Source organism: Pseudochaenichthys georgianus, chromosome 2 (genome assembly GCF_902827115.2).
Source record: "Pseudochaenichthys georgianus chromosome 2, fPseGeo1.2, whole genome shotgun sequence".
In the NCBI taxonomy this organism is placed as follows: Eukaryota; Metazoa; Chordata; class Actinopteri; order Perciformes; family Channichthyidae; genus Pseudochaenichthys; species Pseudochaenichthys georgianus.
The window spans coordinates 2,476,069-2,500,833 of NC_047504.1; the positions used below are offsets into that span (position 1 = coordinate 2,476,069).

General features: G+C 42.2%; 2 protein-coding genes across 3 annotated transcripts in view; one reads left to right on the forward strand and one right to left on the reverse strand.

The window, feature by feature from the left end:
* The window catches only part of osbpl11 (oxysterol binding protein-like 11), a 22,975-nt gene extending 7,399 nt beyond the window's left edge, over positions 1-15,576 (reverse strand). The window contains exons 1-12 of one of the 2 annotated variants that reach the window (XM_034097886.2): positions 15,145-15,576; positions 14,771-14,839; positions 14,319-14,494; positions 14,032-14,111; positions 13,242-13,427; positions 10,616-10,814; positions 9,756-9,898; positions 8,920-9,060; positions 7,411-7,852; positions 6,944-7,130; positions 6,690-6,872; positions 5,249-5,402 (exon numbers count right to left, since the gene is read on the reverse strand). In XM_034097886.2, coding sequence (XP_033953777.1) covers positions 5,249-5,402; positions 6,690-6,872; positions 6,944-7,130; positions 7,411-7,852; positions 8,920-9,060; positions 9,756-9,898; positions 10,616-10,814; positions 13,242-13,427; positions 14,032-14,111; positions 14,319-14,494; positions 14,771-14,839; positions 15,145-15,260 — 2,076 coding nt within the window. In that variant the 5' untranslated portion in view covers positions 15,261-15,576. The remainder of the gene's footprint in view (positions 1-5,248; positions 5,403-6,689; positions 6,873-6,943; positions 7,131-7,410; positions 7,853-8,919; positions 9,061-9,755; positions 9,899-10,615; positions 10,815-13,241; positions 13,428-14,031; positions 14,112-14,318; positions 14,495-14,770; positions 14,840-15,144) is intronic. The other variant, XM_034097893.2, reaches the window with a different exon arrangement.
* Positions 15,577-16,338: 762 nt separating this feature from the next.
* LOC117457696 (glycerol-3-phosphate dehydrogenase 1-like protein) lies at positions 16,339-23,870 on the forward strand. The gene is made up of 8 exons (XM_034097903.2): positions 16,339-16,472; positions 17,192-17,369; positions 18,031-18,171; positions 18,725-18,863; positions 21,791-21,903; positions 21,985-22,218; positions 23,036-23,142; positions 23,234-23,870. Exons 1-8 carry the CDS (start codon positions 16,432-16,434, stop codon positions 23,328-23,330), a joined length of 1,050 nt encoding a protein of 349 aa, XP_033953794.1. The 5' UTR covers positions 16,339-16,431; the 3' UTR covers positions 23,331-23,870.
* Positions 23,871-24,765: the final 895 nt, after the last annotated feature.

A 24,765-nucleotide genomic window follows, 5' to 3' on the forward strand; every position in this document is an offset into this window, starting at 1 on the left:
GTCTAAAAATAGAACAACAATATTCTGTTTTATCGTTAATGTCCTGTATCATAATCTTCCTGTGCCAGAATAATGCATTGAACGCATCAAAGCTTTGTGATTGGCCGGCGTCACCCCATGTGTCGGGGCGTGGCTGAGGGTCTTCAGTCCAGGTGGCAATATTGTCTCCTGCCTGCGCTCATCTCTGAAACCAAACTATGTAAACAGGCTGGTGTTTCTTGCAAAAAATCTTTAAGAGATGACATGAGCAGCCTTACCAGCATGGCTGGCCTAAACATTTTTATTTGGTCTTAAAATTGTAGTTCAACATTTATTTCCTGTTACTTCTGGAGAATCTGGACCATGACGGTTGGCCAGAACTTCAACGTTTAACTGAGTGGAATATGTTGAATATGTTTTACCAAAATGTTGGCTATATGTTAAGGAGTTTTCAGCAGGTTGTGACAGTGCACTGCATCATATTTGATTTAATTTATTTTTGGTCTAATTTATTTTTATTTATCATATTAATAATATATGTTTAGTATGGTTTTGGAAGTGCGCTCCAACATATTTGTTGATCTTGTTTATTGGTAAAATATTATTTGTTTTAAAGTTCAATAAATGGTCAATGAATAATCGTCAAAATAATCGTGATATCAATTATTGACCCAAATAATCGTGATTATGATTTTTGCCATAATCGCACAGCCCTATTCTCAAGTATAAAATGATGATTTTGTGTATACTGTCCATGTTACGTCTGACAGTTTGAGATGCTATGGTTGTGGAGCGGCAGGACACCAGATCCGCGTGTGCCCGGAGAGGGCGGGTGACGCGCCCGGGGTGTCTGCGCTCGCAGCCGGCCCGACGGTGCCTGCGGCAGAGCCGCTACAGATTGCCTTGTCCGCAGCCGGGCCGCCGGTGCTGGGGTCCGCGCCCGCGGCAGAGCCGCTGCAGGTCCCTTTGCCCGCTGCCGGGCCGCCGGTGATGGGGTCCGCGCCCGCGGCAGAGCCGCTGCAGGTCCCTTTGCCCGCTGCCGGGCCGCCGGTGATGGGGTCCGCGCCCGCGGCAGAGCCGCTGCAGGTCCCTTTGCCCGCGGCCGGGCCGCCGGTGATGGGGTCCGCGCCCGCGGCAGAGCCGCTGCAGGTCCCTTTGCCCGCGGCCGGGCCGCCGGTGATGGGGTCCGCGCCTGCGGCAGAGCCGCTGCAGGTCCCTTTGCCCGCGGCCGGGCCGCCGGTGCTGGGGTCCGCGCCAGCTGCGGAGCCGCTGTCAGTTGCTTCGCCCGCGGCGGAAACGCCGGTGGCGGAGCCGCAGGTCAGTCGGTCAGGGGCAGAGCCAACGGTTTCACGCGTGGAAAGCACACAGGCAGCCGGTACACACAGTATCACACATACGGACACTCAGGTCACACAGGAAGCAGATAGTGAGCACACTGCAGCCAGAGTGGCTGAGTCTGTTCTGGAGGATGTGGTAATGGATGAGGATTTATTAAGGTTACCTGTTAAAAGAAAAAATGAACAAGTGAGCAAAGGAAGTGTGACTCAAAAAGGGAAGGTGTCAAAGAAGGAGTTGCTGTGTTCCTCCTCTCAGCCAGAGGGAGTCCCAGAGGACTCAGAGGACAGTGACAGCGAGTCATTCTTTGACATCGTTGAGGTAGCAAAGGGAGAGGAGTATTCTATCCAGAGGATCAGATCCTTTCTGGCGGAAACTAAGGGGTGGAGGGGGGTGAAGTTAGAGGATTTTTTTTGCTGATGTGCAGATATTTCACAATGCTGCCAGGGTTCTCATGCGGCGCAAAGAAGCTTTAGGGGAACCTTTCTTCAGTGGCCCAGAGAAGGCTCGTTTAAAGAAGATACTTCAGAGGATTAGAGAGGAAACTGCAAAGAATTATGAATAAGTACATCTTGGTTTTATTTTTTATAAGGGTTTTACCCTTTTAAAGGGCGTATCCTTATTTTAAATAACCTTGTTTCCTCCATGCCGGCTCACCAGCTGGCATGCACCGACCCGCCCGTAAACCTGCTGTCCAGGGTGCAGGCTCTCATGGTGGATTTCTTCTGGGACCGCATTGGGACCGGTTCGTCCAGAGGTTCCTGACTGGACCTGCTGACCTGGTCTGGAGACCCGTAGTTCGGGCCTTATTGGAGCGCTGTGGTGTGCTGGGTCTGGCTGAGTCGCTGTTCCTAATGGATCTGAAAGGATTACGCGGGGTTCTATGGAGGTCTCTTCAAGGTGTGGGGACTACTCAGAAAAGAGAGACCAGAGTGCTGTGGCTCACTGTTCTGGCTCCTCAGAGAGCCGGTGGTCCGTGGATCTCGGTTTGTGTGTGGAGTAGGGCCTTCTCTACAACAGAGACTCTGTGAGGAGAAGATCCTCACGCTGGGCCAGGTGGTGGAGGTGTGTGGGCCCCGTCTGGACAACGCTGCAGGCCTGGCCTCACGTCTGAGACTCAGGTCAGTCCGGGTGGTCCGCCTCCTGCTGCAGAGCTGGAAGCAGCAGCTCAGCCAATCAGAGCTGGCGCTGATCCCTGCTCACTGTAACGGACTGAAGTCTCCAAATGACAATGACTCTTTTCCAGAGATGCGATGTTTTCCTGATCTCAGTTGTGAGGGTTTTTTGGTTATTTTTGCTTAACCAAAAATGTGGGAGAATTTGAGGCCATGTGGTGCTTTAAAAATGCTTTGTGTTCTGTGGTGAATGACGATCTTTTTTTCAGTAGTTGTCTGAACTGACAATGTGTGTCAATGTGTCTGTTTGGTCATTTGATTTGTGAATAAAAGTCTCTCTCTATCGAGAGAGAGAGAGAGAGAGAGAGAGAGAGAGAGAGAGAGAGAGAGAGAGAGAGAGAGAGAGGCAGGCCTAATAAGCCTCCTTAATCGAGGGACCTGCACAGTACAAAAATGTAAAGTAGCTTCATCCACATTTTCATGTTGATGGAGAATAAAAGTGGACCTAAAACAGAACCTTGGGGAACACCATTTGCAATATTCAACCACTCAGAAGACAGCCCAAATGTGATGATCGACAGTGTCAAACGCTTTGGAAAGGTCAATAAATAGAGCTGCACAACTCTGCTTATTATCTAAAATGCTCGCCAATAAGCTCAGTAGTTTAACAACTATTAGAATTGTAGTAATGTAAATAATTTGCAACAGTTTAATAAAGAATGTTAAACTATATTTAAAAACTGTAATTGAACTTCAACTTATATCAATTTTCTGATTCCAGTGGCCAGTTGGAATAGACAATCAACAAAGTTTCCATTTTGCAGCAACAGCGCAAAAGGTTTCAACAACAATTAGTATTATGTCTGAGTCTAGTTCTGTCTTATCTGCTTTGTTTCGGAATGTGTTCAATACATTACGTTTTTATTCATTATTACCATACAATAGGTAGATTAAGAATAAATGAAACAAATAATACAACATTGACCTAATTGAGCAGACAGATTTTTTTTTGCAACCCTGATCTCCTCAGGCAAGTATTTATGACCAGCAGTGATGCCTCTGAGGGTCTCAGGGTGTAAGACGGGCATAGGGTGTATACAAATTCACAAAGATATGTTAACATACCAGCAATACAATTTAAAATGTATTGTTAAAGCAATATCATCTTATTTTCTTCTTACACCTACAGCGCACACCTTGAACAGTGTGCTTCTTGTCCACATGTTCCTCTGCACACTCAGATGCAGGACATAAAAACACTCTTTTGCTATTTATTTTCATTTTGCAGCACATTTATACTATAATATATAATTTTGCTTTACATCTTTACATTATTTATTTTTCTCAAGTCATTTACTTTTGGTGAGATGACTAAAGTTTAGTTCATTTTACCCTGGCTATGGACTGATTCATTATTAGTTGTTACAAAGCATACACAAGACGGCACGGCGGCGTCTTGGTCAACGCCAGGCCCCTTCAACACAGGATTAGTGAGGGGGGGGGGGCGGTGGGTCAGTGGGCATCTGACCCCGTCCCCGGGCGTGAATGCGCTTACGTTTTCTCCGGGCCCCTGGAGGGTTGCGGGGTGACGTAATGCGCTCTGGGCCCTTACAGGGCTGGAGGGCTCCCCTCGCCTGCCTGGGGGCAGGGGGCAGGAGGGGGAGAGCCCTCCACACTATAGTCTGTACACACTCTGCACGGGGTCAGTGTCTGAGTGTGGGGACATGGGGGGAAATTGCGCCCTCCCCGTGCTCCTTAGGGACTTAGGAGAGAGGGTGCATAGCGAACCCATACAGGGCTGCAGACTTTCTCTGTCTGCCTATAGGCGGACGGGGGGGAGCCCACAGCACTGTTTTTCGGGCACACTTTTTTGCGAGGTAAGAGTGTGCTCGGTCAGCCGCAACCCAGACTTCTCCACGGTCACAACCGAGGGGGAGGTGAGTGAGGCGCAGCGGCTGCTAAAGCCGGTCGTGGACAGTGCGTGCATACATTGAGCCTGTGAAAGATATAACGCCGGGTTACTTATTGTAACCCTTGTGTATTAACACAGCCCTCTACTCTGGGGCACTGTCTGTCCTATACCGCTCGCTGAAGAGTGGTGTAGGATGATGGTCAGGAGACGAGGCCTCCTTTTATACGGAAGTGAGATGCGCACGCATTCAGGTAGGCTCGCCCCGGGGCCGGCTACGTCTATATAAATCTCAGTAGGTGAATGCTTGCATGATAAGGTAGTACCCATAGAGTCCAGAAGAGGGCTCCGCCTGTGTTAATATAACAAGGGTTACAATACGTAAACCGGCGTTATCAGATTACAGATACATTTAGTCAACATAAGACTAAAATTGTTTAATACCTTTCAAAATAAAGAATAACGCCTCTTACATTAGGAGCTTTTACTGGGTGTAAATTGGACATCATTTAGTTTGTAAAGCAGACTAGATTAGTAACAATGATTAGCCCTTTCAAATTCATTTTTTTTATTATTTTTTGGCGAGATGCATCCTAAAAACAAAACCCAATTCCTAGTAAACCAGCAAACATAATAAAGGTCAAACCAGGGCAATGTGATAACGTTCTGCAGCTAGCTAGCATGATTGTTTAATCCAATAGTCATTCATCTTATTATTTATTTAGGGGTCGAGTTAAAAATTCAGATTTGTAGATGACAAAGAAGAAAATACTGAATCTATTTTGGGAGATGGATACATAAATAATAACCAAACTTCCTGCGCTGAGTGATGCTGATTCTTGGACAATTGACCAGTTAGAGACAGAAATTATGCTGAAGGTGATTTATGTATTTAGTGTCTCCTGCTCACCTCTCTGTCAAAGTATCTGGTCCTCCATGCTGTCTCCGTCTCAGCACGGTGTTTCTCCTCCGTCCTCTGCCTCTCCTCCAGGATCCTCTTGTGCTCCGTAGCATTCTCGATGTCCTTCAGCCGTAAAGACTTTGTCACGTGCTGCCAGAGACGCCTGGAGGCAGGGAAACCGTTAAAATGAGTGAGAAGAATGTGCTTGCATAAAGTGTTTTTAACACATAACATTAAAAATAAAAATGTATTTTCTCTGTAGATTTGTCACCAAAGTTACATAATTATTTTATGTGTGACAACTTTTATAAAACATTATCTTATTGTAATAAATACATTGTGGAAGTAATAAGTATATATATATATATATATATATATATATATATTTTACAATCTTAAGAGGCCATATTCATAGCCTGATTTTTAAAGCATTTAAATAACTATTTTTACATGGAATCTTTTTTTTTTTACTGGCTGTTATCAAAAGTATTTTCCAATGTATGGAGATCTGTAGTTCCTTCTATGAAAAACCCTAATTCTGATACATCAACCACGTCCATTTTGAAATTGAGTACGTCCGACGGGCGCATTTATGTTCCAGAAAGTTTAGCACAAATGTTAGAAGTTACTGCTTTATTTGCGTATTTACCCGGGGAGTTTTATGATCAATCAATCAATGTTTATTTATATAGCCCAATATCACAAATGTTACATTTGTCTCAGTGGTCTTCACAGTGTGTACAGAATATCAGTATGACAATACGACACCCTCTGTCCTTAGACCCTCACATCGTACACAAGATATCCATCTTTTGAATGTTTAACACAATAAACTGTAGTCTGGATTTATACTTCTTAATGCTAGAGGTGGGAAGTAGTGGAGTACAAATACTTCCTTACTGTACTTAAGTAAATTCTTCTAGTATCAGTACTTTACTCCACTACGACGACTTTTTACTTTTACTTCTTACATTTTTTAACAAGTTTTAGTCTGAATGTGTGTTTGGTGGCGTGATCATTATTCTTTAGAGTCACTGCGTGCCTATTGATTTGAACACGATCCGTGTATCCATCACTTCCTGGTCTTCTCTAAAGAAGAGGGACCAATGGAAACGTTGTCATGTTGCCGTTGTTCAGCATGGAAACATTCATTAGCTAACAATGACATTATTGTTCTATTAATATAAAGGTACTCTTTAAAACAGCTGCTAGTTATGGGTACTTTTTACTTAAGTACATTAACCATAACCCAAAGGCCATACTTCTTTACTTTTACTTGAATAAAGAAGTTTAGTCAGTACTTCTACCAGAGTATTTTTAAACATGAGTATCTGTACTTCTACTTGAGTAAAGGATGTGTGTACTTCTGCCATCTCTGCTGACATATTTCACTGCTTTTATGATAGATTTAAACGTTAAAACGCAACAAATCCACCCTCTTTTTTCTGACCTGGACTCAGTGGGCCCCTGCTTCTCCACGGGCCGGACGCTCTTCTTGGTGACGGGCAGCTTGGTGACGTCCAGCGTCTTGGTCTCTCCGCTGGTGTAGCTGAACTCCAGAGCCCCATTCCACTCGCCCTGCACACGACACACCACCGCATTGGTGGTGTTGTGCTTCACCTCCGCCGTTACCCTGTGTTCAGACTGAACAATTAGACACAGGGACACCAGGCGTTGTAAGAAGAAACCCCAGGAGGAACTCACTTGTGTAATTTGCCGCCGTAAAAGGGTTTGGTCTGGAAGGTGATGATTGCAGAGTACCCCGACTTGGCGCAGTTGATGTTGACTTTGCCGCCCAGCTCCACCCAGGGGACAGTGAGGATGGAGCGGGCATAGGCACAAGGCAGCGTGAAGGTGTACTCTTCATCGTGCTCGAGCAAATACAGACAACCTTATTTGAGAAAAAACAGTTGATCAATGAGTTGGAGAAAGGCCTAATATATTATAACCACCATTTGAAATTAGCATTAACAATTGTAGTCGACAGATGCTTTAACAAGGAAGGCAGTGTATCAAGTTATTTAATAGCTGTTTTTAATAAGAGTTTAAGGACTATTATTTATTTGACTTCTGGCGAGGGTACAAACTTTATTTGACTAGTCGAGCACATCCATAGAATGTGAGCCAGGCTCTTTACTTCTGGGTGATCTAATGAGATAGTGCTGGCTTACCTTCCCCTATCATGGACACCCCGATGGACATCCCCATGAACTTGCTCTTTGTCCATACGTGCGTGTTCACACACATCCGCCTCTCCTGGCACTCAGCGTAGAAACCGGACACAGGGGGGTGGTGGGACACCTGCTCAGCCACAAAGCGCACTTGGTAGGGGTCCTGATGGGTGGCAGGGTCGGCCCCCCCCTGCGAGGGCTCCCTGGGGACCCTCCAGGAACAGTGGAAGCTCTCCCCGATGATGGGGTTGTAGGGCTTCTTGGCGATGGCCCCCTTGCGGCCCTCGTGGAAGGAGGTGAGGTAATACTCTACGAAGCGCACCATGCGGTCCTCCGGGCTGTTGCCGTCGGTGATGGTCACAAACAGGTCCGGGTGGGACATGAAGTCAGCGTACATCTCCAGGAGAGAGCGCTTCTCCAGGATGAAGGTGGGGAGGACCACCTGGGAGGAGAGACAGGTATTTGTTAGCACCCGATAAAACAATCAAGTGTAGCAGAGGAAAATATAGCGTCTGAGACAGCAGTACTTCGTTCAACGGACCCTCACATTGGAGGCGTGGCTTTATTTATACATGCACTTTAACCTTACATGTTATTGGCCGTCAGCCATGCACAACAAAACTACAATGCAAATGTATACCACATTTACATGAATGTTAACACCCCCACTTGATATCACATTTGTGGTACAAAAAAATATGATAAGGTTCTCTACCTTACAGAAATGATTACTCTCCAAACATAAACTTTGGTGCTGGTTTTGTCATCACATCTGCCACCATCTGGTCTGTTGGACAATAAACCAAACTTGTTTTTCCCTCTTCCACAGTTGACCTCAGAAAAGGATACTTAATGTCAACATCTCTGTCTGTTAACAGGATTCCTTGCCAACGCTATTTTCCCCTGGTTGTCTTCGTAAATCTTAGGTAGTGCTTGGATGCCATTTTCTTTTCCATTTGGTGCGTTATCAGATCATTCACCATGGGTAAATTGAGCGCCTGACGTACACTCGACATGACCCTGAGGACACAGCGTCTACTAGATGTCCACCTGAGCCATGATTTCACCAGATAAATCAGATAAATCAGAAACCCAAGAGGAGGCTATCCAAATACTAGAACAAACTGACCCTGGAAGATAGAGTGTCCGAGTGTCCAGGAGCAGTAATTACAAAGCAGGAAGTGCTTACTTCAGCCTGAGAGGTCATTACAAATCAAAGTATCAGAATATTGAAACACAAACATGACCTGAATGTATTTATTTTGGGCTACTACGAACCTTTTCAATTCAGGTAAACTAAATGCTTTTTGAAGCTTTAAATTTGAACTGACTTCAGCTAAATAGTAGGGCGTAACGAACATAATTGTTCTGGACTAGTCTATAGAAATGTCACTTACTATCTGTTATACCATATAAAACATGATAACATATCCCATTAGTCTTGTTTTGTCAAGATGTGTTGGAAGGGGGGTTGTTTAGCCTCTCGGAGCTACATGGAACTGGACCTACCCTTGTGAGGTCCATGCCGAGCTTCAGCTGGGACAGCAGGTGTAGGATGACGCTGCGCTCCTCCTCCACAGCACCCAGGTCCTCCTCCTTATCCGTGAAAGAGTCCTCCGCCTCATCTTCTGCGTCAATGTCCTCCTGTTCCTGAGACACGGAAGGGGGGGGGGGGGGGGGGTTTGATTTAAGCAACAACCTACACGAATGTCTCAGCAGAGGTTGATAATAAGTTAGTTTTTATGACATGGGAGACGTCACTTAAAGATCTCCTATCATGCTATTTTTAGGCATATATTATGGGTCTCAGATATATACAAATATGAAAAACATGTCTATGATGTGTTTTGCTCAAAATACACATCAAGGATTATTTCTGAAACAGTATGAAGCTCAAATGCCTTTTATCTTGCGGGTTTACCACAAGGTATTTTCCCCCTGCTTTTTGACACATATTCTCTCCAGTACAGGTTAGCTCTGAGTGTTAGCGATGCTTGCTAATGTAAACAAAGACCATATTACGTCCAAAACACGTCGGGCATTGTTTCTGATAGCGACGTTTCTGATATGGCCGTGGGCGTAAAGCCAGACCACATTTCCAATATTACGTCATATCGGCAGCAAATCTGGATCAGCTCCGTTGTAGCCCCGTTTTTAGAGATTTGGGTACGGAGGAAAAGAGAGAGGGTTTTGTTTTCTGACACTTTGTGAGTTACCTGACACACCAGGGATACATTTATGTATAAAAGACATAATAGGACACCTTTAAAAAAACTCAGAAAGCCTAAAGGGGAAATAACTGAAGTCAGATCAACTTCTTAGGGGAGAGGGTGTCATGTCCTTACCCCAGAGAAGCTGCAGGAGTCTGGGCTACTGAGCTCCAGGCCGCCCCCCTCCAGCTGGCCCTCCCCCGCGGTGAAGCTGTCCAGAGAGCTGCCGTTCTTCAGGATGTCGGGCAGCTTGGGCTCCAGCCACTCGATGGTGGGTCCTGCCATGGGAGGCCGTTTTAGAGGTACTCGTGGTGCTATCCCCCCCCCCTCCCTTTGCAAGTCCCCCTGACACTGGCACACAGGCGTAGCTCTACAATCGCCACATAAACACCCCACGGCTGCCTGGCTGCTGACTGGACAGATGGCTCTTCCTTAAGCGGCAGCCCTACACCAACAGGGTGTAACCTAACCCCCCCGACAGGCCAGGTATCAGGTACTTTCGGCCCGTACCATGGAAACATCCCTTGCCTCTGATTGGCTACAACCAGACCATTTGCCCCATTTTAAAATCTGGAAAGTGTTGATACTTCAGCAAAACAATACCCTAGAATGTATATTTTTGAATATGAAGCAGATAAAGAACTGTATTCTGTCAACAAAGTGTTGCCGATAGACGTTTTAACCATCTGAGATCTCATTACCTCTGAGACAGGTGGTAAGAATAGGTACAGCTCCCTATCAATAATGCAAAAATAATTCCACTGTCTGGCAAACTGTTAGATTGGAAGCAGGGCTGCATGTTCAAGGCTAAGATTTGTCGTCAGGCAGCACAGGAGCAGCTTTATTTGGAAGAAAAAGACACTTCTGCTTGGTGAAGTAGCAGATCCCCTCTTGCTATGCATACATTAAGTTGTTCTCAATGATATATTCAAAGACAAAACAGGAACAGGCACCATCACACAATGTATACACCAACCCCCCCCCCCACCACTCACCTCCCAGGGAGCCCCTCAGTCTGGCGACCTGCTGCAGGTGCAGGATGTGCAGGCACTCGTTGAGGCAGTTCATGGTCGCCATGGAGGTGGCCTTTAGCATCAGCAGATCCTGGTCTAGAGGGGAGAACCCGGGGGTCGCGGGCAGACCCTCGATGCTCTGGATCACGTCTCTGTGCTGGCCCTGCGCCTGGGTCATCATCTGGAGGCAGATGATGAGGGTTGTTTAGTTATTCAGGGTGAAAAAACATGTATGTGTATATATATATATATATATATATATAAATATATATCTGTGCAGGTACTTTTAAAATTGTTTTCCTTTTGTAATCTGTGCACTTTAACATTAAAAACTTGTGCCAATGTCCCCTTACACATCTTCTTTTTTCCTCTTACTAAAAAAGTATAACCATTGTGTGTAGAAGCTATAACAAAACAGACATTAATACAACTCAAGTATTCATTAGTCTTTGAATCAGCAATTCTACAATTGTAAGTAAGGTAAGGGTCTTATTCATAGATCAGCACAAACATTTGAAATCGAGTACCTTTATCTAACTCTTTTGCTTATTAGTACATGGGACAAATACTGTATATATTGTCCTGAGGGAGCTTAGAAAAAAAACTAATGCTGTGAAAATTATCGCGTTAACGGCGGTAATTAATTTTTTTAATTAATTGCATTAAAATATTTAACGCATTTAACGCATGTGCAGCGGTGGCGAAGTCGATAGGGACTTGGCTTGGCAACTGGAAGGTCACCAGTTCAAGTCCCGGCAAGACCAAGTGCTACCGAGGTGACCCTGAGCAAGGCACCGTTCCCCACACAGCTCCCCGGGCGCCGTTCAAAATGGCAGCACACTGCTCCTAACACTAGGATGGGTCACATGCAGAGAAACAATTTCCCCACGAGGGATTAATGAAAGTCCATCTTAATCTTAATATACATAAAGAAATGACATAGTTCGAATGGTGATTAATTAATGTTTAAGCTGTGATTAATCTGATTAAAAATTGTAACCGTTTGACAGCCCTAAAAAAAAACACATGATTGATTCAAACTGAGCCGTGCTGCCGTTATTAGAAACAACAGCACCCTCTTGTGGACAATGACCATCATACAAATGGGTCAAAGGGAACACGAAATTGCGATTTCTCTGACAAATATTGCGATTCGAATTGCAATATTTATTTTTAAGCGACCCAACGGAAGTTTATTGTAAAATGCGGCCATAACTCCGGCTAGGAAGGTCGTATCAACATACTCCTGTCTCTGGCACCCCGCAGCCCGAGCTACGAGTGAAAGAACTAAACTTACATGAAACTTCCGTTGGGTTGCTTTAAAGTCAAGCTTCAGTTAAAGATTCACCCTTTTAGATGTAGAACATGTGATGGAGCATCACTGACCTGACTCAGATGGTTTGTTTCACCAAACTATCTAGGAAAGCTCCATTGGAAGCCATTTGGAAAGGGCAGGCACTTTCAAAAGCACTTGGCAGGTGATTGGATCAATCTGTCTATCACCTTCTATCATGGGCCACTTCTGATTGGTTAACAATGGCTGGTACATGTGGAGCACAGCACTTCTGATTGGTGTGGATAACTGACACACAAGAAGAAAAGAAAAAATATGTAAAAAAAAAAAATTGTAAAAAAAAAAAGTCGCAGGCTTTGCGATTTGATAATCGCTACATCTCGAATCGCGATTTCGATTTAAAATCGATTAATCGTTCAGCCCTAAACACGAGAGACACTAAATACATCTGAAGCAACTAAATCCTACTGTAATTAGTTTAAATTAACCACTAAATATCTTGTCGACCATGGCAGGAATATGGATGTATTGATATGTTTTAGGGACGAATATGATACAAATGATTGGTAGTCAAGGAAACTGATATTCAACGTTTGGAAGCAAAGTAAAAATGAAGCACAGAGTAGAAAAGCATATGTGCGATACATTTTGCAAAAATACAGTTTATGTGCTGGTCCTGATGTCTCAAAGCATAATAAGCTTTATTTGTATAGCACTTTTCATACAAGAGTCCAAAGTGCCTTACAGTAGAGAATTGACACAGATAATTGATCAGACTTGCTCCCACTTTGCCTGTTTTTAAATCTCGTTTAAAAACCTACTTGTTCTCCCATGCTTTTGCAGACCATGTATAAGAGGTATCAGTCTGTGCTTTCTACATTGGGGTTTTCTATTTTGTTGTGTTTTTAAATCGTGTATGAGGGTTTTCAGTCTGTGGCTATAAGTATGGTTTTATTGTCTCATGCTTTTATTTTAGTTTATTTTTGTCCTATCGATTTTGTCTAAATGTATTTATGCTGCTTTTTTATACATGTATTGATGTACAGCACTTGGTCAACTCTTTTGTTTTTAAATGTGCTATATAAATAAAGTTGGATTGGAAGGATTGGAAGTGATATCACATAGAATAAAGTTACCAGTAAAGAGAAACATAAAATTAGCATAGAATAGACATTTCATATAAAATAGATTAAAATGTTAGATACTATAATGAAATTAACATTGTGATTACAACTCGAAATAATCGCAGATTTGAGATGATATTAATAATATTAAATGTTAACAGTAGCAGGAGACTGAGTGTGGCAGCAGTACCTCTCGGGCCTCCATCAGGTGGTCTGGCAGCAGAGACCTCTTGCTGGAGTACAGCGACGAGCCCTTGTTGGCCTGCCAGCTGAACAACAACGCGGGGTTTTGGCTGGGCCGCCGCACGGACATCGGTGAGCTGCCACTGCCCTGAGACGCCATAGAGTAGCTCCGGGACTTGGGCGGGGGGTTAGTCTGTGCAAGGCAAATTGTTCATCTGATCATTTAAAACCAAATTCATTCAGCTCCTGAATATTTCTAACCACTGCTTAAAGAATTATGTGTTTTTAGTTCTAGTGTAATTTAGCCCTATGGCTCTGATTGGTTCGCCTGTGATAGACATTCCCAAAACACCTACTGGAATCACGAGACCAAAGGATGAGATATGCGCTTTCAAACCAGGTTGGCAATAATATATGCATTTTTGATTGGATTGAGCCATTTGATTGGCCCGATGGATTTAGAAATACCGGAGAGATTTCACGTTTTAATGGTAGATCAATATATCTCGATATGAGTTATAACTGTGCTGACACACACTAATTGCATTTTAGGGTTAGTTCTTTTTTTATATCTCGCTTTGCTCAATTGATTCATTGTATTTGAGGAAGTAAAACATGAAACTGAAGAATGTCCAGCTCACATCCTGACATTGTTATGTTTATCCAAACCTTAAATGGATATTATACACTGTTGTATTGACTGACATCTATTCTAAATACAGTCCCCAGTCATTTATATACATACAATCTACATGTATTTGTGTGCCTCCTCTTTTATTATTTGCACACAATCTTACCTTCCCCATGGCCTCTGTGTGGTGCTGGGTGCAGATCTGCAGACGGCTCACCCAGTGCTGTCTCTCTTTGGCATCGGTGGCTGAGAGACACACAAAAAGCCAAACCATGTTAACGTTACTCTGCGATGCATCTTACTCAGCATCAATTTCAGCGTGCTTCTGCATCTAGGAGCAGCTAATGGAAAACATTCAGATCAATACTGTATGATGGATGGTGATGACAGTAAGACGTCAAATAATTAGCAACGATCAGATATAAGACTGTTAAATGTGCATTAGGTACCCACCCCTGAGTTTGTACTGCTCCCCGCTGATGGCGTTGACGGTGAAGGTATGCGAGTCCTCATCGCTGGGGGAGATGACGGCCCCTGCCAGAGGGAGCATACCCCGGGGCTTCTGGGGTCTTGACTGCTCATTGACAAAGTACTCCAGCAAGCCCACCTCATTGTTTAAGACGAAGAACCTGCATTTGTGATTTTAACGCTATTTCAGTGAAACAATGTCGTTTTGTCAACATCAATGATTTTTGCTTGTTTTTTCTACTAAATACTTTCAGATACACTTGTATGCATGAACAACTGTACACCTGGTACACAAAGACAATGTCAGTCCACGTACAACGAGATTGGCGGATTGTATTACACGAAGGAATTTGCCTGAAAGTGGTTGTGTCTTCTTATTCTTGAGACAACATACTGTTTAGTTTGGTGTCATATTAAAACACAGCTATAAAACTCACCTGTATTGCCACCCTGTTACAAGGTTGGTGTATTTCATCAAGTAGCCATCGATATTCTCCATGTGGTCACTGGAGGTGATCAAGCAAAAAGGAGACAATGGACACTTCAGATACTTGGACACAGTGCATGCACACATTAATCACACAGCGTTGACAGGTTTGCTCAAAGGGCAATCTGATTTCACTGTTACCTGTCAGATTAGAAAGCACATTTAATTCCTAATCATTAATTTAAGAGCAAATCGGCCACACATTGCACAGTGAAAACACATGATAATTAACAGAACATTGTGTATTATTACAAACTTGCTCGATAGAAAATACGCCTTAAATCAGAAGGTTTAAATGTATGACAGGATTTAACAAACACCCACCTATACTGCCAGCTTTTGGCACTTGCTCTCCCGGAGCTTGGGGTCCTGTTCTGGGGTAATACATCCAGCTTTCCTTCATTTTCCGTAATTCGTATAGCCGTGGTTTCCCCTTGCATAATCACAAGCAACGAAGCCCCCTTCACAGACGCTAACTCAGCTTGTAGCGTTAAGCTAACCTGGGAAGCTAGCTAAACTAGCTACACTAAGTCACTACAGATTGAATTAAGTAAAACCTTATAACACAAGCAGCCAGTTCATCGCTTATTAACACCTCCACACACCTGACAGACGCTGTTAACTGGGTAAGTTGAAAAACGAAAGATAAAACATTTTCAATTGCGCTAATTCAGGGAGTAGTCAGTTAGCCTGTGTATGCTAGCTCGCCTGATATTTACTGCCTGGCAGGAAAGCAGTCATGTGACTACAGCGCGAGCTTCCGTGTTTCGATTTGTTTTCTTTATTGACAAGAGTACAAAACATTCAGGTAAACAAAAACAGCGCATACAAGTGAAACAGTTATGTAAGACCAGACTGTATATATAAAGTGTAAGACCCAAGAAGAGTATATCATGAGAATATTGTAGGACAATTACATAATCAATTAAATAAAAAACGAACAAATAAATAAAAGGATATTAAATCAGAGATTTCAGTACAAAAAATATATAGAATTTCCTTCGTATTACTTTAGTTTCCGATTAATTCAATGAGTGATTTGAGGAGTTAGCTAGTTGCAGGAGAATGGTTATAAAATGTTCTTCCTCAGCATAACTTAGGTAGTAGTTTTTACATATGTTTAATAAATCAATAAACATTGTTTTGAAATATATCTTGACCGGAAGTATAATTGAAGATGCGATGGGCAGGTTCCCGTATGTCCAGTCCAGCGCCATATAGATATATCCTATCCTATCTATATAGATAGATCTATCTGGCGCTGGTCCAGTCATTACTAATACTTAATAATAAATGACCGGTAAAAACATCAAGATGCATTATGAATATAGGCTACGTTAGGTTGTCCTTTATACACTTAGTGCATCCATATAATGCATGCTTAGGTAGGCTGAACCATAACGTGGAAAAATGAAGAATAAAGCGTTAAAATAGCTATTGTTAGTTTGCATTATTATGGTATTTTCACTTGTGAGGAAAAAAGAGGTGTAGCCGTGGTGAGGTGGGGGAGGGGTGATAGACATTTATAGCAGGGCGTATGAGGAAGTTATTATACCAGGGATAAACAAAAGCACCGCTTCAACCAGCAATAGGATTCGCATTTTCGCAATAATGCCTGCAAAGAAAGTGTGCATCGTGGGATCTGGAAACTGGTAAATTAACATCTGTATATTAATGCCTCTTCCACAGACATACCATTAATGAATGGTAACTGTACTGCTAGCAATCGCGTAAGTGAACTCGGATGGATATTTAGCAGATTCAGACCAATAGCGTCAAAAGGCATAAGTCTAATGTATTACGCTTTTATACGTATCTCAATAAAAATGCGAAAGTTAAAATCCAGCTGTTGATGATCCAGTCTGCTGACAGCATCTTCTTACCGACCTCCAGGATAAAGCTACAAGCTGCTCCATGTTAGCTCAGATACGGTTATTCTGTCTGCTGCCTGACACATAAATCACCTTTAGATACTTTATCAAAGTGTTAGCCCTAAATGCACACGTGACGCCATTTTATTTCCCTTTTTTGAAGTGCGCATGTGTTCAATAGGGAGGACTGCATGACTTAATAAAACATTTTTAAATTAATGCATACTTATGTTATTGTATTTACAGTTTTATTTAAATATATATATATTACTATTATACATGTATTTGTTGAAACTAAAGTGTTTTTTTGTCCTCTATTCATTTATTGCAAATCACATCCCTTATTTTTATGGGAAATGTTTACTTTCTGACCTGCTTGGACCTAATTTCAAAAGTGTTTGACGCAGTAAAAGTGTAGTTTGAATTGAATGAGACCTTTTTCTCCGGTTAATGCTATAGTGTTCCCCTAATTGTCTACTTTTGTCCTTAACTCCCTCCAGGGGCTCTTCCATTGCCAAAATAATCGGGCATAATGTCAAAGCCTCCAACCGGTTCGACCCAATGGTGAACATGTGGGTTTATGAAGAGATGATCGATGGGAGGAAGCTAACAGAGATCATTAATACCGAGCACCAAAATGTCAAATATCTACCAGGTCACACGCTGCCCAGGAATGTGGTAAGTTCTCCAATTTAGGGAACAGCAGTATCTACGGATGATCAATTCACTGCAGTCTTGAAACATACTTGGATTGTATAAGATTACTTAAATCCGACCCATATGCATGTTATCACGTTTATTTCTTTGTCATTGTTGCAAACTGTAAGAGTTTCCTTGAGTTTCACATGGATTTGACCTGTGGGAGAGAAGCAGGATGAGCAAACGCATCGTTTCAAAAGAGAATAGTTATTGATCTGTTTATTAAGCTTTATTAATAGTGTTGTGTATCTTGCGTTTACTGTGTGTGTGGTTTATTTGTGGCGTCATATGGATATTTTCCAAGGGGCCGATAAGAATTTGTTTGTTTTGTACAAATTCTTCTCGTCGTATTTCTAAATCGGTTTTGTATTTCTTTCTTATAAAGACCTATTTTATATTTTTGTTATCATTATGGATGTTTTTAACCAGTTTTTTTTTGCTGTGAAATGTACACATAATAGTTAGTATAACGAGAAAATTATATGGGACCCAAGACGGTGCCATTCAAGCGACCAATCTGGTATAAAATACATTTATTAACGAAAAAATAATTTGCAAAGCCAGACTTGAATAAGGTGAGTCTACGTTGTTGATACTCAAAGATCTGACACTATTAAGGGACGATTTATTTCTTCGCTAGGTCGCTGTTCCAGACATCTCAGAAGCCGTCAAAGGAGCGAAGATCCTGGTCTTTGTAATCCCTCACCAGTTCATCAGCAAGCTGTGTGATCAGATCAAACCCCACATCTCGGGGGGAACCATCGGGATATCGCTCATCAAAGTAAGATCCACTTCTTCATGTCAGATTTCCTTACAGCAAAAAAAGGGAAACAGGGAAATAGTGTCAGCTGACTTATTGTTTTTGTGGCCACGACATCATGGGATGTAGAAGTTGAGCAACGCACTGATTTATCGCAATCAAACCCTAAAGTATCCATAACTAACACCCTTTCCAGGAGAGAGTTTATGACACTAAGTCAAGGAAAGAAGCTGTTTCTAAATAATAATAATACACTTTATTTGATGAACACCTTTCATGCACAAAGCAGTGCTTTACAGAACGAGAAGAAAACATTACAACAATATACAAATAAATAGAGAACAAGATAAAACATCAGCAGTGACCCTAATGGAATTCCCTTGAAGTAAAGCTGACAAAAAATTAAAATGGGTTAAAATAAAACAATTTAAAAATGTCAAATAAAAGCAAAACAGAAAAAATGGGCACATGGACAATGATACCAGTGAGAATTGAAAGTTAACCCAAATAATTGAAAGTTAACCCAAATAATTGAAAGTTAACCAAAGGTTTCTAATTGGTTATTGTCTCCCAGGGTATCGATGAGGGACCAGATGGACTGAAGCTCATCTCTGACATCATCCGAGAGAAACTGGAGATAGAGGTCAGCGTCCTTATGGGGGCCAACATCGCCAGCGAGGTCGCAGATGAGAAGTTCTGTGAAACCACCATCGGTACGTTTTGTCTATTCAGCTGCCAAAAAAATCTGCCTGGATGCTGTGTGGTGGTCAGATAAGGAGAACAATACAGCGTTACTTCCCTGTTTAAAGGTCCCCTATTATACTGTTTTTCTTCAATATATTATAGGTCTTAGATATATACAAACATGTCTCTGAAGTGTTTGGCTTGAAATACCAATCAGATCATTACAGCATCCCATAATCCCCTCTGTTTCAGCCCTGTTTCAGAAGTGCTGATTCTCTGTCTGTTACTTTAGATCAGGGGTAGGCAACACGGTGCCCGCGGGCACTCAGTCGCCCGCAGGGGCAACGTGAGTCGCCTGCGGAGCATGTTCTAAAAATAGCTCGCCAAGCAAATCCAAAATGTATAAAATACACAAAACAAAAAAGGAAATGTAATTAAAATAATCTACCCTATGCATAAACGAAACCTAAATCATAACGAACTCTATCTACTTACTACAACTCTATATCTATCTAACACCCTTCCTCCCCCACCCCCACAATGAATATCGACCAATCACGTTCTTGCTTGATTTGCCGGACCAGCGTTGCAGTCGGGAAGAAAAGCAATGTGGCACCTCCCCGCTGATTTTCCTTCTGGCAGAATCTACACAACACATCAGCCCCATTGAACAGCCTATCATGCCAGCCTATACTGCACATGAGGGGCAGAGTTTTACTCTGTGTGTTGCAACTTGCATATATATTTATTGCACTTGACGCACACACGCATGGCGTAATCTCCACTGGGGACAGGGGGGGACATGTCCCCCGCACTTTTCGAAATCCCGTTTGTGTACTGTCCCCCCACTTTACAAATATGTTTATTATTATTTTGTAACGCAAGCCGTCATCGCCACAGAGGAGCACACAGCCTCTGTGAGCGAGCGAGACAGAGAGAGGGAGCTAGGGAGGGAGGGAGAGAGCGAGAGAGCTAGGGAGAGCACACTTTTATCTATTTAATATAAAGTAAGAAATCATTCCAATGTGTACTATAGGACAGTACAAATAACTGTTTAAAAGGGGAGTGATCACTAAAATATGCATAAAGAAAAAGATAGAATGCTAAATAGTAGGGGTGTAACGGTTCACAGAAGTCACGGTTCGGTTCGTACCTCGGTTTGGGGGTCACGGTTCGGTACGGTTCGGTACAACAAGAAAAAGCAAAAAAAAGTCCTAAATGCATAATTCCAGGTTTGTTGTTATTTATTTTTGAACAGTAGTGCAAGTTTCAATTTCAAAATAAGGAACTCTGACATTTTGAATAATTAACTGTATTAAACAGTTAAAAACAAACCACAAACAGTACCACACACTCAGATGGCCATATTATCTATAATGGCTGATGTCAAACAAAAAGGTTTCATCAAGCTGTAAAACTAAAAAGAATGTCTTGAAAATATTACATCATAAATAATAAGAAAGTGTTTCCAGAGCGCAAAGTCGTTGAAAAACATTATGCCAAAAGCTTCCGTTATTTATTTTGGTTTCACGGCTTTCATGTCTATTGGCTTAAAAACAGCGGGGATCAGCTGTTGAACTGCTGTTGTCTTTTGCCGGGCTCCGGTGATTGGCAAATCTGGGTGATGCCTTCTGATATGATTTAGCATGTTTGGCGTTTTCCCATTAGCATACCGCACCACTATCGAACAACGCCGACACACCGTCCTCTTCCGATCCACCACTCGCACACTTCATCGTTATTGTAGTCCACAGGGAACCCGAAATGTTCCCACACAGCTGATTTAAAAGAAGCAGGGGGTTCTAGCTCCTGTGTGTTATCTGAAATCGCCATACTAACTTTTCTTCTTCTTGTATTTAGTTCGTTTTGTTGTTGTTTCTTCTTGTTCTTCATTTGTTGTTTAAGGGCGGCTGGCAAACAGCTTTTAGGCGCAATACCGCCCCCTGGATTATAAATAGTGTAGTGGATGCTGCCCTGAATGACAGACTTTTTTCCCACTCGTAAAAAAAAGGCGTATTCGCCGTGTGACTGCATGTGCCGAACCGTGACGTCCGAACCGTGACGGTACGGGACGAATACGGATACCGTTACACCCCTACTAAATAGGTAACATAAGATAAGAATAAACAAGTTTAAATGATTTGTTATTGGTTGTGATCATATTCTAAAGATGTTTTGATTATTGAAAAGTATACAGCTCCCTTTCATCGGAGTGTTGAGAGCTGTATCCATAAATTCATTTTGTGCTCAAAGTGCACCAGATTGATGCATCTCACTTCAACATTTTAAAAAACATCTTCCCGGGGGTGCATGCCCCCAGACCCCCCTAGAGGAGGTGAGGACCCCCCTAGAGGATGTGAGGTCCCCCCTGGAGGATGTGAGGCCCCCCCTAGAGGATGTGAGGCCCACCCCCAAATAAAGCAGGTTAAAATAATTAAATTGCATACATGTCCCACAGACCCAAACAGCACACAAAGGTTAAAGGTAAGCATACAATAATGTTAAAATGTGCTAAATATATATACTGCAAAAAACAAAAAAAGGAGGAGTAAAAGTAGCCCCCGACTTGTTTTATTTTTTGAAAGTAGCCCTCATCCTAAAAAAAGTTGGTGACCCCTGCTTTAGATGAAAATAAGGATCCACGCCTCTCTGAGAGAGATTTGGTTAAAAATAACACAAGGGGGGGTTACCTTGGTTGGCTAATAGTTGTACAAGCCAAAAAATCGTTATGACATCATAAAGTGGCCAAAATCTGATCAGCTCATTTTCAGACAGATTTTTATATAAATGGATCAGGACAAAAAGAGATGTGGTCTTTTTTCCTGAAACTTTCAGAATCTCTTTACACAGAGGGGACACATGTTGATGTAGAAGAGACATGAAAAAGTGGATTTTGCATAATGAGTGTTCATTAAGCGACATTGTGTTCCTCCTTTTGATACACTTTTTAATGCAGGGGCAAGAAATGAAGCAAACGGCCACATCTTCAAAGAGCTGCTTCAGACTCCCAACTTCCGCATCACTGTGGTGAAGGCTAGTGACACAGTGGAGCTGTGTGGAGCTCTGAAGGTAAGGCAGATATTCCTTATTATTAAAAGAGGTTCCACATTTGTTATCCTCTCTTAACGTGTTAATCCAAAATGAATGCAGAATATCGTGGCAGTAGGAGCTGGATTTTGCGACGGGCTGGATTTCGGCGACAATACCAAGGCGGCGGTGATCCGGCTGGGTCTGATGGAGATGGTGGCCTTCGCAGAGATCTTCTGCAAAGGCCCGGTGAGCTCCGACACTTTCCTGGAAAGCTGCGGCGTGGCCGACCTCATCACCACCTGCTACGGGGGACGGAACCGCAAAGTGGCGGAGGCCTTTGTCCGCACGTCCAAGGTCAGTCCCATTACTTTAAGAACTCTAGAAAACTGGACACCATTGGTAACTGTATTCACCATTTCAGAAAAACATCAATTCGTTCAATTTAAGGCAGCTTTCATTAAGCTATGGAACAAAATACCTGTGTAGACATCAGGGAAGCCAGCTCGGTGAAAGACTTAAAAAAAAAAACACATTTGTACTATTTAGCATTTTAGGAAGCAAACTCCTGCTCTCTGCTGCACTTTCATTTTAACCTGTCACCTGATTGTGTGTTGAATTTGCACTATCCTCCTTTTAATGTACAATTTCATCATTGTACCTTTAATCTACAGTAAATGTATTTTTTATATGTCTACTCTATGCTATTTTTTGTTTGTTTTTATGTATTTTTCTGGTATCTGTATTCTGAGTGATGTCAATTTTCTGTGAAATGTCTAGTGAGATCTATTGTATTGATCTACTTGTATACACTCAAATACTGCATGTAGCCCAAAAGCTTGGTGTACTCCATTACATTAATGCACACAATATCTGTTTTTTTTTATTATTACTGCACATATTTTACTCCATTCTAGTTCTATGTAAATTCTGCTATATTTTACTATATTTTGTATTCTTTTTTAATGTTATTATAGTTTTCTTAAAATAGTTTTCTATCTGTGTTCTACATTTTTGTTTCACTTTTATGTATACATCCTGACATCAAGTCAAATTCCTCTTACGTGTACCTGGTAATAAACCAGTTTCTGATTCTGATTCTAACAACAGCATACGATATATGCTATTTGATATTATAAGGAAACAATATTAAAACTCATGTCTTTTTCTACAGTCTATTATTGAGCTGGAGGCAGAAATGCTGAACGGGCAGAAACTTCAGGGCCCGCAAACATCTGCCGAGGTCTACAAGGTCCTAAAGAAGAAGGACATGGTTGACAAGTGAGTCCATTTGACTTCTTTAAAAACTGTCGCATAGCCTTTACGTCCTATAAAATGATGCCTAGGCTTAATGTGTGTTTTTCTTCTACAGGTTTCCATTGTTTTCTGCAGTGTACCTGATCTGCTTTGAGGGCAAAGAGGTGAAAGAGTTCATCACCTGTCTGCAGAACCATCCAGAACACATGTGATGGGTCTGCACAACTGCAATAGCAACTGAAAACCACTGGAGGGTGGAAGAGATTCATCCAATGAAATGCACAATTGAGCAAGGGAAATACAACCAATGGCACTTTTTGAAAACATTTTTTTATTGGTGGACAATTTTAAAGCTTAAAAATCACATTTTAATGTCATTTTATAAAAAAAATGCAGTTATTCATTTGGCTGGAAGTGTCAGGTAATGAAATACAGAGCTCTTTTTTTAAGGCTGACCACTAAACTATCGGTTCTAACCAAAAACAAAATCAGGATTTTGTATAGTAACTTTTCACTACATGACAGTTAGTTTACAAATTGAATCTCAGGGTATAGTTGTTTTCTCAATAAAATGAATTTGGGAGAAATTGCAAGCTGTTGTCATTTCAGAACCAACATTAGTCCAGCAAGCTGTGACACGTTGTCAAATTAAATGTTTTGTCTCACAAGTGCTCTGCATTATTAGATAAAGAAGATGCTCTCATTGTATTTCCAGTGTGTCCAGACTAAATGGGAACCTTTACCCAGAACCACCCCTGTTTTTGCAGCTCTGTGATTGAGTTGTGTGTTAGATCACAGTCGTTCTGAAGCTGATTCCCACGAGGGACCTCAGTAACTCGGTATGAGAAAGCAGATTAAAGAACAAACGGCGTCCTTGTCTTCCATCAAAACCAAGTTACAGGTCAGACGGTGAAACCTTTGATAGTGTCTGCCTCTGTCTGTCTGTATGTCTGAACCTTTCTTATCACACTCTGATTTCATATCAAAAGTGTATTTCAAACATGGACATTAAGTTCCTTCTCCATGTGGTGCTTTACTTTCCCAGGACATCAAAGGGTTCAATGGGGGGGGTGATGGAGGAGGCACCAGTTTTATGAGAAGGAGCCTTCCACGAGTTCCCATGGGACAACGGGGGTCCACAGGTCATTGTCCTTTGCAGATTCTCATCTCCGAACAGCAAACTGTCATCGGTGGTTTTGATCGAGCCGAGACCCTTGTGGTGGTTTGACACAATCCCAGATCTTCTGTTTCAAAGAGAAGGCCCATCTTCAGATGAGACCCAAGTTTGAAAGAGGAGCTTAATCGCCACGGTAACTTGTATGTCGGTACCCCCCGACCCTGACCCCATGCACACACACACACACACACACTTACACTGTTTTTCAGTGTGAGACCCTTAGGACAGTGAAGGGTAATCACAAAACAGCATGGATCTTCTTCATTACCTTAAAGCTGCACTACAGTGAAGGTATATATATATATGTTCAACTTAATATTATTATACAGAGGTGGGAAGTAGTGTAGTACAAATACTTTGATACTGTACTTAAGTACATGTTTCTGGTATCAGTACTCCACTACTTATTTTTCTGACTACTTTTTACTTTGACTTCTTACATTTTTAACACCTGTACTTTCTACTTCTTA